This window comes from Pholcus phalangioides, unplaced genomic scaffold, assembly GCF_987345545.1.
Source record: "Pholcus phalangioides strain wild (caught in Gottingen) unplaced genomic scaffold, Ppha-v1.0 ptg000001l_1, whole genome shotgun sequence".
Taxonomy (NCBI): domain Eukaryota; kingdom Metazoa; phylum Arthropoda; class Arachnida; order Araneae; family Pholcidae; genus Pholcus; species Pholcus phalangioides.
In genome coordinates, this window is record NW_028301594.1 from 26,041,760 (window position 1) to 26,057,047 (window position 15,288).

General features: G+C 36.6%; 1 protein-coding gene across 1 annotated transcript in view; it reads right to left on the reverse strand.

The window, feature by feature from the left end:
- The window catches only part of Myo10A (unconventional myosin 10A), a 171,308-nt gene that overhangs the window by 117,838 nt on the left and 38,182 nt on the right, over positions 1-15,288 (reverse strand). The window contains exon 2 of the mRNA XM_089232723.1: positions 11,462-11,658. Within this exon, the coding sequence (XP_089088849.1) occupies positions 11,462-11,479 (18 nt within the window). The 5' untranslated portion in view covers positions 11,480-11,658. The remainder of the gene's footprint in view (positions 1-11,461; positions 11,659-15,288) is intronic.

The following is a 15,288-nucleotide window of genomic DNA, read 5'->3' on the forward strand; positions in this document are numbered from 1 at the left end:
CCTAAAAGCCATCTTCTATTTTCCGTCCCCATTCACTCAATGTTAACAGCGTGAAGTCATACTCTCGAGACACATTATTACCGTTATTAGGAGACAATAATTATTATCGGCAATAACAGTAGCTTAATCTAAAGCGGTGCTTTTTGGAGTGCTACAAATTGGTGTGCAACCATCTTATCAAGCGTATACCGCGCACATTTTATCCCAGTACCCTAGTTCCATTCGTTTTTAGAAAATATAAATATGAAAAAAAATATGCTCTAAAAAAATGAGGGATATTCTTCCTATAGAAATTGGAGGTAAATAAAGCATGAATAAGGCTTTTTTTTTTTCTTTATGGTATAATATCCTTTCACTTGAAGCGAAGACGGTGATTCTCGTGTTCGTATTGTACGTTCATTTCAACCTACTTTCTGACATACATACATTATAGCGGAGCTTGCGGCTTCTTTCTGAACAAAACATTCAACATAAAGGGACACCCTGTATTATTACGCAATTCGAAAGCGCATCTCTGAATGTCTCGATGGCGGATAATGAGCGATATATTCTTCCAAATATAAGCTCGCAATTTTTTATTCTTTTCTATTGAGTTGATGCACGGAAAAAATAACGTTGAATCATAAATTCATTGTGTTTGAATAATAGAAAGGCTACGGAATATAATACGATCGTGACATTTGAGACCCAGTATAAGACGGTCATAGTGTAATATGGTTGATTTTTGTTTTTTTAGAGCAAAGAGTGAAAATAAAGAGTGAATTCATAATATGTTGGCTCTGAAATTTTATTTCCGTGATTTTGGGGAAGTAAATATGGCGGTCACGATATTTTCAGGGGTTAATAATAGAAAGGGTTTCACTCGCTCTTTTATGGGCACGATCGCCGGAGAAAACGTACAAAATGTCCCTCGTAACCTAGTTTCAATGTCTACGTCCTGGGCATATATCTCCTAAGTTTCTGTTTACCCGTGAAATTAGTCGGTTGTGACAACATTCATGGGACTACGGCATTAGTTTTCAAACCTTTTCCAGTGGCAGCTTCCTTGTCTAGTCATCGTTTATGCGCGGCTCTCCAGAATAGTCTTGAACAGTGGTTGCCAAATACTTTGTCTTGCCCCTTCTCAAATCTTGGTGTCTGTCTCCATTCGAAGCTACAGATATCTAGTGACAATGTTCTCGAATAACGGAGGACATTCTATCCAATAACTAGCAAATATGCGATAGCAATGCCATCTACTGGTCTCGAAAATAACTAAAACACCCTTTCATACTCCTATTGAGATGTCACTACAGGCACAATTTTTGTCAAATAATAACAGTATTACTACTGAAATCTACCAACGTTGCAGCGGTGCTTTTGGCCGATGATTTGATTGAAACATTTTTTTAAGTAATTTTTTTTTTTAACGTAGCATGAATTTTTTTTTATAACCTTTCAATTGAGCCAAGGACTCTCCTGGAAATCCAGGTACCCCTGATTGGAAACTACTGGTCTAGAAAATAATTACCTCAAAGCACTGAATAAGCACACATCTATGCAGCAACCCCTCGCGCTGCCCCTGAGAGCTGCGACACACACTTTGAAAACCACTGGACTACAGAGTTGCATCATTAAAACTGAGAAGTTAAGATATGTAGTGCAATTTGATATCCAAAAATGGGAAATATTTTTAAAAAAATGTTTAAAAAATTTACATTTTTTCAAATTTTAAAATTTCATACAATTCTAATGAACAGTCAGATATATAAGTTTGAGGTTCATTTAACTAACACCTGTTCAAATAAACATTTCTGCAAAATTTCAGAATTTTCGTAGTAGTTTTTTCTTTAATCTTAACGGATAAGCTTGAAAACTGCAATCTGAGAAAATCGCTTTCAGCGTTTTATCTTGCATACATTCACACACTATTATTCATTATTTCTTTCACTTTAAAACAACCAATTAACCGATTGAGACGAAATTATTTACATTTTATTTGCAGTTGAAATTTTTTTTTTTCAAGTCCTCTTTTAAAAATCGATTTCCAGGGGGTTGTGACACCCCTTAAGCAGAATTGAGTCTCAATCTCCGGAAAGCAGGAATGTTCCAAACATCTCCAAGATTATTATAATGAACAAAAAAAACTATTTCGTTCACGCTTTTTAATCTCAATGTGCGATTAAAGGTATAAATAACTTCAAAATTTATTTATTTTTTCTTTTTAATGGACAAAACATTTTTCAAACCTCTCGTGCAAGTTCAGTATTTTGGGTAAAAAAAATAACCTATTTTTTCCATTAGTATTGTCCCCCCGCCCCATTTAGTAATTAATAACTTCGAATGGAAAAGTTGAACTTATTCAGTTCGCGAAGCCATCAATATCAATGATAAATTACCCTTGTCCAAGGAAAATGAAACCAACATGAATAATTATGCTTAAGGTAGAGATGAATGGGGAAAAAAGAAGAGGATAAACACACCCCATTGGTTAAATATTGATGCATTTTGATATGATTTCATTACCATAGAAACATCTTATAATTTTAACAGGCAATTGAAAATTTGAAGTTTGTTTTTTTTCCAATTTGAGAAAGGGTTGTTGGGAAGGGAAGTCGTCGACACGGCTGCACGCGTTTACACGTGAAATACGTCTTTTTTTATAACTCGTACCGTATGGCTTTCTAGTACCCACAAGCTGAAAAATTATTCACTTCAGTAGGCAGAGCCACCCTTGGGGATGTAGCCACCCATAGGAGCGGTCGCACCGAGCCCCACGGTTTAGGGGGGCACTTGAAAGAAAACTAATAGAAGTGAAGAATATACGTACATCAAAAACATTTTTTTCGTAGTAAAAAAGCTTCAACTGATTTTGGAATTTTAACCAATTCTGGGGGTTTTTTTTCTTATTATTTCTGAAATTTTCATCTATTCCGGGACTTTTTCTTTCATTTATGCAGAACTTTCATCAATTCTGAGAATGTTTTTTCTCATTAATTCTGAATTTCCATTGGTGAATAAATGTTTTTCAGCACTCTTGTAAATTCTGTGATAATACATGAGATCGATTAGGATGCCCGATTCCTCAACCCCACAATATATATAAATTCGGGCTAAGGAACCTCGAAATTATTTTCGCACCGAGTTCCGCTGCTGATAAGAGCGCCCCTGTCAGTAGGGTATCGTTGGATTTCTCTCGGCGAGATTCAGTAGGCACCACTGGTTTCTTACTACACTATGCAGTTCTTGATATATAGCGTAAAATACAGTAAAACACCTTTTAATGCTCACTCCTCAGATGCGGTCACCTCTTTTTTACGGCCAAATAATAATTTCCCCTTCTGTAATAAAAGCATGCATTACAAATCCCTTATTAACGGTCACTCTTCTTTTACGGACGATTTTTTTTGCCCCCCCCCACCCCCCAAGTGACCGCAAAAGAGGTTTTAAGGTAATTTCATTACGATATAGTACAACTGGTCTGGTATCCAAACCTGAAAACGTATTCGCATCAGTCAGAATTCATTACAATGGTGGAATAAATAATAACCAGTAGTATGGAAGTAATAGCACATATGTGGGTAAGGAAGCCGCGGTTGGCAAATTTCCACGAACCACTGAGTTAACTCAGGACTTGACGAATCGAAATAAATTTATGCACCAGCAAACTTTCTCAGAAGCCAAGCATGGCTTTTGCTCACGAAAAACACTTCTAAATAATGCCTTTTCGATTTATCGGAACTTGATATACCCTGGCTATGTTAAAAAAAACGCGCTCTGTCATGAAATTAGAAAATTTCATGTCGTCCTTCGACTATAGCAATCAATTATAGAAATTTTTAGGCACCAATACCGACTTTCTAGTCACCGTGGTGGCCTGGAGCCTGAGATTTGTCGAGTCGCGTGTTGGCTCATTTTTCAAAGACCTATTCACGTCAAAACAAAAACACGTTCATATAGAGAACTTGATATTTCGTAACATGTTCAATACTATGGCTCGGATGAACATTCCAAGTAGAACCTACCGCGTAATATGTAACATAATAATATGTATATGTAATGAATATAATGTAATATTAAGTACACCTACCATGAAGTCATGGCTCATTATCAATACAGTGTTTCATCATTCACTCCAATTAACGAAACATTACCGAAAATACATATCAATTTAGTCCTGATAATATTAATAATAAAAAAAAAACTATAATATATTTATACCAAAAAGAAGGAGGTACAGCAGCCCTAATTTACATTAATTAATCTATCAACCTTATTTAGGCAATCGTCATAAAGTTCATTTGGGAAAATGAATTCGTCCAAGCCTATAATTATTTCTGTCAATCCCAAAGGCGAGGACATAAACATCATTCGACGTTGGTAAATCGCGATTTCCGCCATTGGTTTGAGGTTCAATGAATGAATGAATGAATTGCGTGCTTATATGCATATGCGTGAGTGTCTAGAAAGTCCTGCCTCGACACGTTAATATACAAATGCAAGAGGAATAATTAAGACTATACGCTATTTCGGTTTTGCATTTTTATAATTTCCTACATATTCAGAAGAGGAAAAAGAATTCGTACAAACGCGGAAAAATAGTGAACGTCTCTCCAAATAGAAGAGGCCAACTCTAGAAATTCAAGGACAACAGCAGCAACATTCCTTGAACGCCAGTCATACCTTTTTTACATGCTAAACACGTGATGGTGACCTCAATAGCAACCTTCATCATAATCAATCTTGGGTGATGGTGGTCAACCATCTTGTCAACCTCCTTATTTTCCTAACCCCCCCCCCTCTTTTTCTTTCCTCCATCGTAATTTTCCTCTATTTTCTAGTAATACGTATCTTGATGCAAACAAATTCTGATTAAGAATAGTAAAAAGAAGAAAAAAAAAAAGGTTGCTAAGCCAGTTTGAGGTTAATAAATAATATAATATTTATACATGAATCAAAGTGGAATTTGAACACAGAAAAATCCGATACTACAAGAAATTTCACCCCGTCTAACATACAGGTTGTCCCGTATTTTTTTGCACAGTGGATATCTCTGCAACGATTGGTTTTAGAGACATACTTTCAATTACAAAAATATTCCAAATGACGCGCGATTACTCAAAATGTCTTAAATTTCCCAATGTCATGTATAGGGATACGTAAATTTCGTACTTGAAAAAATAGATGCGATAAATGCAAAATTTGCAAAATAAACGAGATAAATGCGAAATTTGCTAAACAAATGCGAAATTTTTTTTTTTACTACTTTTCCGCGATATCTCGATAATTTGCTGTTTCGAAAGCGGAAATCGATCTTAATTTTGTTCAGTGCTTTCACCTTGCGTCCTATTATGTCTTTTAAAAGCCAATATTCTCTTGCATAAATTAGATCACCTTGTTGCATGCGATTGTTTTGCAAAATATGTGCCTGGTTTTTTGGATAATCTTCCTTCAGTTTTTTAAAAACGAAGCTCTAGGTCATGAAATACGAGTTTAGTTGACTTTCGAGTTCTGTAAGAAAATTATAGAACTAATCAGTGATTCGGAACGATCAAACTATCCATTCCCGTACGTTTTGTGAAGCAAGTTAATAGGCTTGAAAACTTTTGAGCATCAAAGTAAGGGCATTTTTGAAAAAAGTAGAAAATTTTTAACAAATGAGAATGGTGAATTGAAGGAGGGCACAATGTCATGCTAATGACAACAGTAGATAACTATTCAAATAAACTGACTCCACAAACATCATCAACATCTCATCCAACTGAAAGAATGAAGACTACTAGTACTATATTTTGGCCATCTGAAGCGGCAACAGCATCGTCTTTGTATCCAAATTTCATTACTGGAAACGTTTTACGAAAAATATTTTTTCAAAGACGTGGCACGAGAGCATCTGTAACGGTAAATCAACAGACTTTAGGTTATTGAATGCAGACCTCAAATGTCACCAATATAACGCGAAAATGCATAACTTCGGCAACATAAATATGTTAGTGCCACGCACATATTACACAAACAATATATTCCTGCATGTACCAATTCGTTAGAAATTCCTCGGAGGAATGTTTACGAGTTACACCTACAGTGAAGTACTATAGTAGTGAATTTTTCAAATATTAAAAGGATCGGATTTTGATTTTATTGGCGCAAGGACCAACGAGATCAAACTGCGCCAAAACTCAAATATAAAAATAATTGTGGTACTTAATAGGGCAGCTATTAATTTAAATTAAATACATACGATAATTTAAAAACAGCCGTGATTATACTTAAAAAAAATTGTGTCGCTTTTAATGAGCAAATTTTTTTGCGAAATTTACGTACCCCCAGTCATTATGTATGATTGGGGGTACGTAAATTATCCCATGATTATGCTTGCATTTAGGAAATGTTCTTTTTTATCTTAGAAAAATCTCTGAAATAAAACGTAATTCACGTGCTTGATTCGGGATATTATTGCATGTAAAATTAAATAATATGCCTGCCCTGCATATGTAACAGAATGAGGAAAAGTAAACTATCAGACATAAGAGGCCCCATTTCGAGGAGGTACACTGAACGGAGATGTGCGAATGTCCACCCTGACCGTCCCACCTATGCCAATAATACAACTTTTTCACTAATAGGGGCGATTCTCTCCAATCACCACTCTCTCTGTATTTGCCTACACCTCAGAAGCGGGAAAGAAATAATGTATACGAAGTGCAGCCACATCGTTGGGTTTTTTGCCTGTTGTGGGCCTGTACATTAGCAGTGAAACTTAAGTTCGACACCTACGGCTCCATTAGATCCATCCGAGTTTTAGATAATAGAGCAAAGACATACAAGTTCCAAGAATTGCGACTGGGAAGAAAAAAAATGCATAGGGATGGAGAAAGAGCATCCGCGCATAGTAAAAGAGAAAGAGTATAGAAAAGATGGCCAGAGAGGTTCTGAAATGTAAGGGTGTGATAATGATGATGGTGCTTCCGCAGAAAAGGGAGGGGGAAAAAAGGGGAGAAACGGACCAATCAGCAGATAGAGAAAATCCCCACCTCGCGGTGAAAACAAACACCGTTGTTCGAATCCCATACCTCGTTGAGTTTCCCCCTTTTTCTTCCTCTTGAGTATGTGAGGTGCAGAACGAAACAATATAATTGTTTTCGTCGCTAGTCGCTGCTATGCACTCCCGTACCTCGTGGTCGCCTCACTCAGTGATGGTAACTCGTGGGAAATATTGGTCAAAATTGGTCCATATGGGAAATGTCTTGGCGTTTGTGGGAAATTTTAAGAATTCATCAAACAAAAAAATTTTGAAAAATATAAATTTATATTGAAAGAAAAATATAAATGCAAAACAATGTTTTTTTATATTGTAAAATACTTGACCACATACTTCCACCGATAGATGGCAGAACAATTTTCGGTGTGTGTGGAGAAAATTTAGTCAAAAGGGAAATTTTTTCGACGGAAATTTTGCTTGACGAGGTTACCATCACTGGCCTCACTATATATTCGGCCTTGGAGAGTTGTCCAAGACAGAAAGGTGCAATATCGTGTACATTCCGTTACAAGGTAATGGTCGGTTCTATTCGAAACCGTCCAATGTAAGGTGGTGTCCAGGATACAGAGGCGTCCAAAAAACTAGCAGGTTTTACTGCGCTACATTCACAAAGCAAGGTTAGGTAATAAAACGAGTGAGTGAAGATCATTGTCCAGTACGATATAGTCATCATGAACATTTCAAGGACTTCTCTTAATTTTTTCTTCTCCATTCTGGTTGAATTTGTTATATTTCATCACAGAGTTGATTGGGAGAACAATCGAATTCGTCTAAACTAGTTTGAATATCCTACTCAAAAAATAAAAGAAAAAGTCGTAATGCACTAAGAATAGGAACACGATTGAGAAGCCGCACAGAATTTCAATCACAAACCCCGACAAGACACACACACACACGCACAATCAATCAAGGATCTTCCGTCCCAAAGTACTACTATCCCCATTTTTTGAAACTGATCTGAATGACAAGTTCTACGAATGGAAAAACAAAAACAAAAAAAAGTTATATCAGAAATATACTATGGGTTAATTCGAGGAAAAAGAGGAACCGAGTAGATACTGGTACCTCCATAGACGAATGTCTGAATCGCCAAAACGCATACGTAGATAAGAGATGAATAAACCAGATGGATGGAATGTAAATTAGATCGCCTGGAGCGCAAAAGGTAATGTCATTAACGTATACATACATTACACTTTTTTCTCTCTCCCCTTCTTTTTTTTTGCCAATTACCGACGTGCCACGTCCTACTGTTTTTAATTGGCCCGACGGATTTAAGGACGATGAGAGGGAGCCGTCGGCACGACTGAGAAGGCTTCTTCATCCCTTCGGGCCATCGCGGGAAGCCGACCCCCTTTTTTCAATGGTCCGACCTTGAAAGGTCAAATTTCGAATGATCAATTTAGTTTATATACGAGCAATCGATTTTAATGTCCGCGTTTTCTTCCTAGAAATGACGAAGAATCTCCGGATGTGCGTGTACCATTCAATAACGATGTTAGTAGTAGTAGTAGTACACACGAGGAGCATATACAGGGTGATTCGAAACTGAACGTACAAGCTTTCAGGGGAGGTAGGAAACACAAAAACAAAACAGAATCACATAGACATGTATCTTTTTTTTTTTTGGTACATAACTGTGGATGGTGAAAACTTTGAACACTTGTTGTGAAACTTAACGTATACATACTGTCCTCGTTTAAGGTATCGCTAATTGCCACCCATTATTGGCTTGTCATTTCTGCATCTTCGTTTATTCCCAGCTGATCAGGTTGGGTTTTCCGGTCATACATTCCTATGTGGATCTGTTTAGTTTTTGTGCTTTCTACTTCCCCTAAAAGTTTGTAGGTTCAGTTCCGAATCACCCTGTATATATATATGTTACGGTAAACGTGATAAATGCTGTTATTATACATAATAACCGGTTATCATGCATGCTTACCATTCATTTTGGTACGCTTGATAAATTGCCTGAAACTATCACTTTTACCCGCGATTACCTACATCGCCCGTGCGTCGTTGGTACATATGATAAATTTCCCTAAATTTATCACTTTTACCGGCATATATGAATAGTACCCAAGCATCGCGTCGTTGGTAAACATGATAAATCGTACTATATGATATAATATGCATGATAATTCAGCATGTATCATTATATCGGGGTCCGACTACATTCACTAGACTCATTTGGAATTTCTTTCACATTTATCAAATTCAAAAATTGCACTACTTCACCAAATACCAACTGCGGCGCTATATTGCAATTTACTACTATTAACGAGTTGGGTGAAATGAAGGTGCCATCTATCGGTACTCGCCTCAAGCTCGTTACGGTATATAGCTTGTTATCTATATTCTTCCCCCGATTCGAACCTTGGACCTGACAGCCACTTTCACGGTGGTAGACGAGCATCTTACCACCACGCCATTCGGGCGCTCATCAATTAGAATAGGGTATTATGCATAATCACATAAAGGCGATACATTTTATCAAATTTACAAACGACACTTGGGTATTATGCATATTCGCCGGTAAAAGTGATAAATTCATCAAACTTACCAAAACGATTGGTAAGTATGCAAGAAAGTTAATCCCGTAATAACCGGTTATTATGTACAATAACCGATTTATCAATTTCACCGTAACACATATATGCATAGCACATATGAGGAGTTTATTTTCAAAAGGGTACACATTTCCATTTCTTCTAAATTTACAGCAGAAGTAAAAAAAAAGGTTGCCTTACAAAAGTAGAAAATAGCCCAACAGGTAGGAATAGCAGAAGAATATTTAAATACAATGTTTCTTGATCAACATTCAAGAAACCCCATTTGAATTTAGGAAGTACTTTGTTTTCAAAGAAAATTAATGGAAATGTTACGTTTTGATGAAAATTTCAGTTGGTCAAGTCTGAAAAACTGGAAATTTCTACGTCACCTGTTGATTCCGGGAGGGTCTTAACCACCCCAGGAAGGTACCTTTACTGAACTCTCGCCCCATTAACATAAGAAACACGATCGTCCTACAGTGGAAGCTCCCGTTAGTGAACACCTTTTACTGACGGAACCAATTTTAAATACATCGACGGGACTTGATACGTGTCTTATTATCTATGAACAGACTCTGCTAGTTAGCGGACAGACAAAATTTTCCATCCCTTGTCTGTCCGTTATCGAGAGATGAAAAATGCCGAAGTGAATGGAAATGGTGGATAATAACTTGCTCCCTTTTGATAGAAACGACTAACTTTATCTCGTAATTTATACCAAAAAATATTCCAGTTTGCATAAACTGACAGAGCTTATCCCAAAGATTCATAAACCGTTGAGGGATCATTCGAGTGTTACGGCAGGGGGGATTTCGGATTTGCCAACTTTTGATGACAGGGGGGTTTGAAGGTTGCTTACGTCATCAACCACCCTTTTTTAAAGATATGAAATATTCTAAGCTGCTGACGAAATTTTGCTGACAAAGGGGCAAGTGGTCAGTGTTTTGCTTACTTTTGTTGACGGGGGGGGGGGGTCAAAAATGGCAAAAAAAATCTGCTGATGTAATACTTGAATGGCCCCTAAAAAAGTGCATTTCGGAAAAAAAGTGGAAAAATGTTTCACTTTTCAAAAAATAAGCTCCTCCATAATTATTTAACTTCAAAACATCGACGGCAGGAATTGGAGTGATATGACAGTAAAAAATAAAATTCACTCAAACTCGGTTATAACGATATCTCCCTTTTCCGCGTTTTTTTTTTCTGGTCGTAGAAACCGAGGTTGACGTTTACAAGACGATTTTCAACCAAAAATGTGCTGTGTTGTCTATGAAGTTTTTATTTCATTATGGTTAGTGGGGTGATTAATATTTCAATATGGTTAGTGTGGTGAACTATGAATATAATCTCCGATCTTCGCCAAAAATGTTTCGGGAAAACTGCCAAATATTTCTTATAAGTAACCCTTAGCGAGAAATGCAGTGGCGCAGCAAGTCGGCAGTGATTTAAGATGAATATTTATGCAGCAAAACCTCTGTTTAGAGACACGGGGAAACAATTTCTCAATTTGGTTTCTTAGGGTGTCCATATCAAAAATTGTTTTTTTATTTTAGTAACTATACAACCCCTTATAATATAAATGACATATCAGAGGTCTATATGTTATTTGGATACTTTTTTCTAATTGGAAGTATGCCTCTAGGATCAACAGTTCACCGGTAATTTGCAGCCAAGGGACTTGAAGCATCAACCTGTAAACACGTGCGAAAAACATTTTCTAAAGGTTTTTTTTCCCCCCAAATGAAATATGATTTATGAATCATTATATGTTAAGTATTCCGTTTTGAATATCATAGCAACTATTTACATCAATCTAAATTACTTGAATCAATGAAGTTGTAAAAGAAAAGATTCGTAAACTTTGATAGATAAGAAATTGCTTTAACATTACCTCCTGATAATCTTCCATTTCTCAGGTGATTCGACGTTCGCACGTATAATCCTCAAACGATAATAATTTTATAGCACAAAAGTTATAATCCAAAATAAACCCGCATCCATCCCACAATGACGAACTCTAATCCGAGATCACGCATTCTCTTAATCCTGGATGCTTCGGAAATGAATTCGCTCACATCGTTGGAAATCCTAGAAATAGAAAGAAAAAAAAATTCATAAGAATCTGCAAGCGAACGAAAAAGAAAATGCAGTATATCCCATTTTTATTTATTTTTATCCTCATTTTGATCATGAAAGCATTACTAAAAAACCACTTGAATTGGCTTGTCATATCTGGTCTCTTAGTGGAATATATTAAAGATACATATTGGTCATTGAACGTTAATGTGGCATCTCAGAATTTAGAGTTTTAAGAGGTCTCCTACCTTTTAGAATGGTGAAAAAACTTTCTTGTGTAGAAATATTATTTATCCATTGATTTATTTCGAATTTTCATCATATATTTGATTGTGCGTACTATGCTATGCTAGTACAGAATTTTACATACCTCCAATATTTAATTCGTTACAAATTTTCAAAAAAAAAACAAAAACGCATCAAAGACAACAGCTTGCGCGCGCGTGATAAAATAAAATGACATCGATAAATTTGAATAAAAATTTATTCAAAATAAGTAAGATTGCGCAGTCCATAAAATGACGAAAAATATTTTGCGATATTCATAAATACTAGGGTTATAAAAAAAAAAGAATTTTTTAAAATTTAATTTTGAATAAAATTGAGTCTCGATAAAAAATTCATTCTTTTTCAGCATTTTATGAACTGAACAGTTTCCGTTATTTTACAATTTACAATACGGAAACAAGTATTGTTCCGATTACAAATAATAATCCCAGAAGGCATGAAATGCACTTATACTGGAAGAAAAAAATAATTTTGAATAGATTTTTTATTCACTTTCATTGATACCATGTTATTTTATCATGAGCGAAAGCTGTTTTCAATGCATTTTTTGAAAATTTGTACAAAAAATCAAATATTAGAGATACAGTCGATTCCCGTTTCAACGAATACCGTTATAGCGAAAACCTCGTTTTAACGAAAGCTTTTTCAAATCCCCCAGATTTTTTTACTCGCGGAGCCCTTTATGGTCTATAATTTCTATGGCGGAGCTCCGTAGGCCTATTTTTTATTTATTCATAAAAGTTACTGATTTATGTTATTTAAAATATTTGTAACTATTTTTTGCTTCAAATTCAGTGTTTTTTACTTTCCCCCGAAAACCGGTTGAGAACCGCTGGTATGCACAGTCAAATATGTGATAAAAATTCGAAATAAATCTGTGTGTGCGTGCGTGCGTATTATGTTTAATAATATCTCTGCATATGAAAGTTCTTTACCATGTTAGGAGGTAGGGGAACCCTCAATTCACTTCCTTTCAAAGAATCAAACTTTCAAGCTGTTTTTTCCCAAGCTTGCCCCCTTAATATATGCTTTCCTTTCCTCCCATTTTCATTGATTTTGAATTCAAATATCTCCGTTAATATTGCACATTTAAACATTTTTTTAAATATATTTTTTGCACTCGGTTAAGGACACCGTATTGTTGTTTGTAATGTTTTGTAATATAAAGATGAAAGAAAATAAACTCCCGATTCGGAATAGAAAATACGAAGATCGATCGCATGAAGGTAGATAGATAGGTGTGTGTGGAGAGAGAGTGAGTGAAGAGATTTTTATAAAATAAACTATCGGGACATCAATTCATATCCGAATAACGTTTAACCGTAACTCTCTACTACGGGTAAAGACGCAAACTCACCCCCTCCCCCCCCCCCCAGCTTTACCTCTAAAAAAAAAGGAGGTGCCTTAGATACTTACTAATAATGATAATAATAAAAACGATAAAAAGAAAACCCTCGACCGAATCTTTTCCGAAAATGCCACCACATTCCTATCTTGTGAGTGCGACCTCTTCTTATACCCGGTCCAAGTTTATTATTATTATATATATATTTTTTTTACACACATGGATGACCGGCATGAACCTGACTCCACGCTACCGCCTCATTCCCAAGATTAGTAGGAGAGAGAACTTGGCAAGGCAAAGCAGTAAAATACAAAAGAAAAAAAAGCTACCACCAAATACTCGTTCTCAGCAGCAGCAGCTTTAACCAGTCTTTCGACTTTCATGGAGTAAAAAAAAATATATACAATAAAACAAGGATTATGGTATAATTCATTTCGCTCAAAACGATACTTAATATCCGCTTCATTGCCCAAACTAGGCGTCAATCTCTCTGCTTTGGGGTTTCCAAAAAAAAAGAATTCCCTTCATTTAAATGTGACAGCGTTATTACAAATCTCTTGCATTAGAAGAGGTGATAATGAAGATCACAACTTTTGTTGATCAACGTACGTCTGTATGGGATATGAAACGCGTATTGCGCACTATTAATCGAATTTTTCTTTCAGACCACCCATAATCCCGTTCTATCGTCAATGCGGTAATTTATTACGTTTTTAACCGGAAGATATGAATTGTGTTGGAATTACATAATTTTGGTGTACCTAAAAGCATCGTGAAACTAATGTACGTTTGTGTGGTTTTAGTCAGATTCAAATTGACATTGTAATGCATATGAATATGTGTTATGGGGGGAGGGGGGTCTGGTGCTTACTGCGGCGAGACTTTTAGAATGGGAAGACGACTCCAAGTTGGGAACCACAGAAAACCAACTTCAGCCGGCCGGAAGGAGTGGCACGGGTTAAATAATACTCTTCCTCATGATCAAACGCTCACACACACAAACGTTGTCAAGCTTTTTATAAATAGGGAACTTCCTGTGGTGGCACAATATGGGGTGCCATCTCTCGGTGGTCGCCTCAGGTTCGATAGGAAAAGAAATTATTATTTGTCCGTGGCTGGGATCGAACCCTGCGGACCTGACGGCAGTCTTCACAGCGGTCTGCTGTGGTGGTGGTCAGTGACGGACTCCCATCGTGAAAACTCCCTCCGGCGCCACAGTGGTGGTCGGCCAAAGTTGGTTTTCTGTGGTTCCCAAGTTCGAGACGCGAATGCGAGTCGATCTTCCCGTTAAAAAGTTTCACCACAGGGAGCAACAGGCCTACAACGGGTACCACAACACTTCACTTATTGTTCGAAAATAGATGGCAGCTCTATAAAAAGCATTACACAGAAACAAGCCTCGCAAAACCCGCACATTACAACATGTATTTAATTCGTTAGAAGTTGCGCAGAAGAATGATTCAACTGATATGGATCCGAAAACAATATTCTTAGAGAAGTTACCTCATAAGCAAATGCAGAACTTGATGTTTAAATGGCTGAACGAAGCAACCCAATAAATAAACAAATACTAATAAAAATAACCGAAAAGATAATTTTAGAAAGAATTCAGTAAAAATTAGTGATTCCGCGAACCAACGTAATTAACAAGGTAGCAGAGCGAAAGCACTGGGTTCTGCAGGGGAATGACGCCAGTCGGCACCGACTCCACGCCTCCTGAGATAGCCCTTGTTACGTGGCCCTTAACGTATTTATGTTGCTAGAGTTGTGCTTGCTCCGTGTTCTTGTTGGTGCTGCCATCTGTTTTCCATATTTTTGAGTGAAGATGGTAAATGCTGGAGGTTTCTTGTTGTGTAAGTAGTAACCTATCATGTTGTAGGTCTGCCTGCTCTCTTCGGATAGATTTGTACCAATTAAAGATTGATAGAGCAATCTAAAACCGATCTGGTGAACGAGATCAAAGCGACGACAAATGACCGCCGACAGTTTGAAAGGACAGGATCCGAATT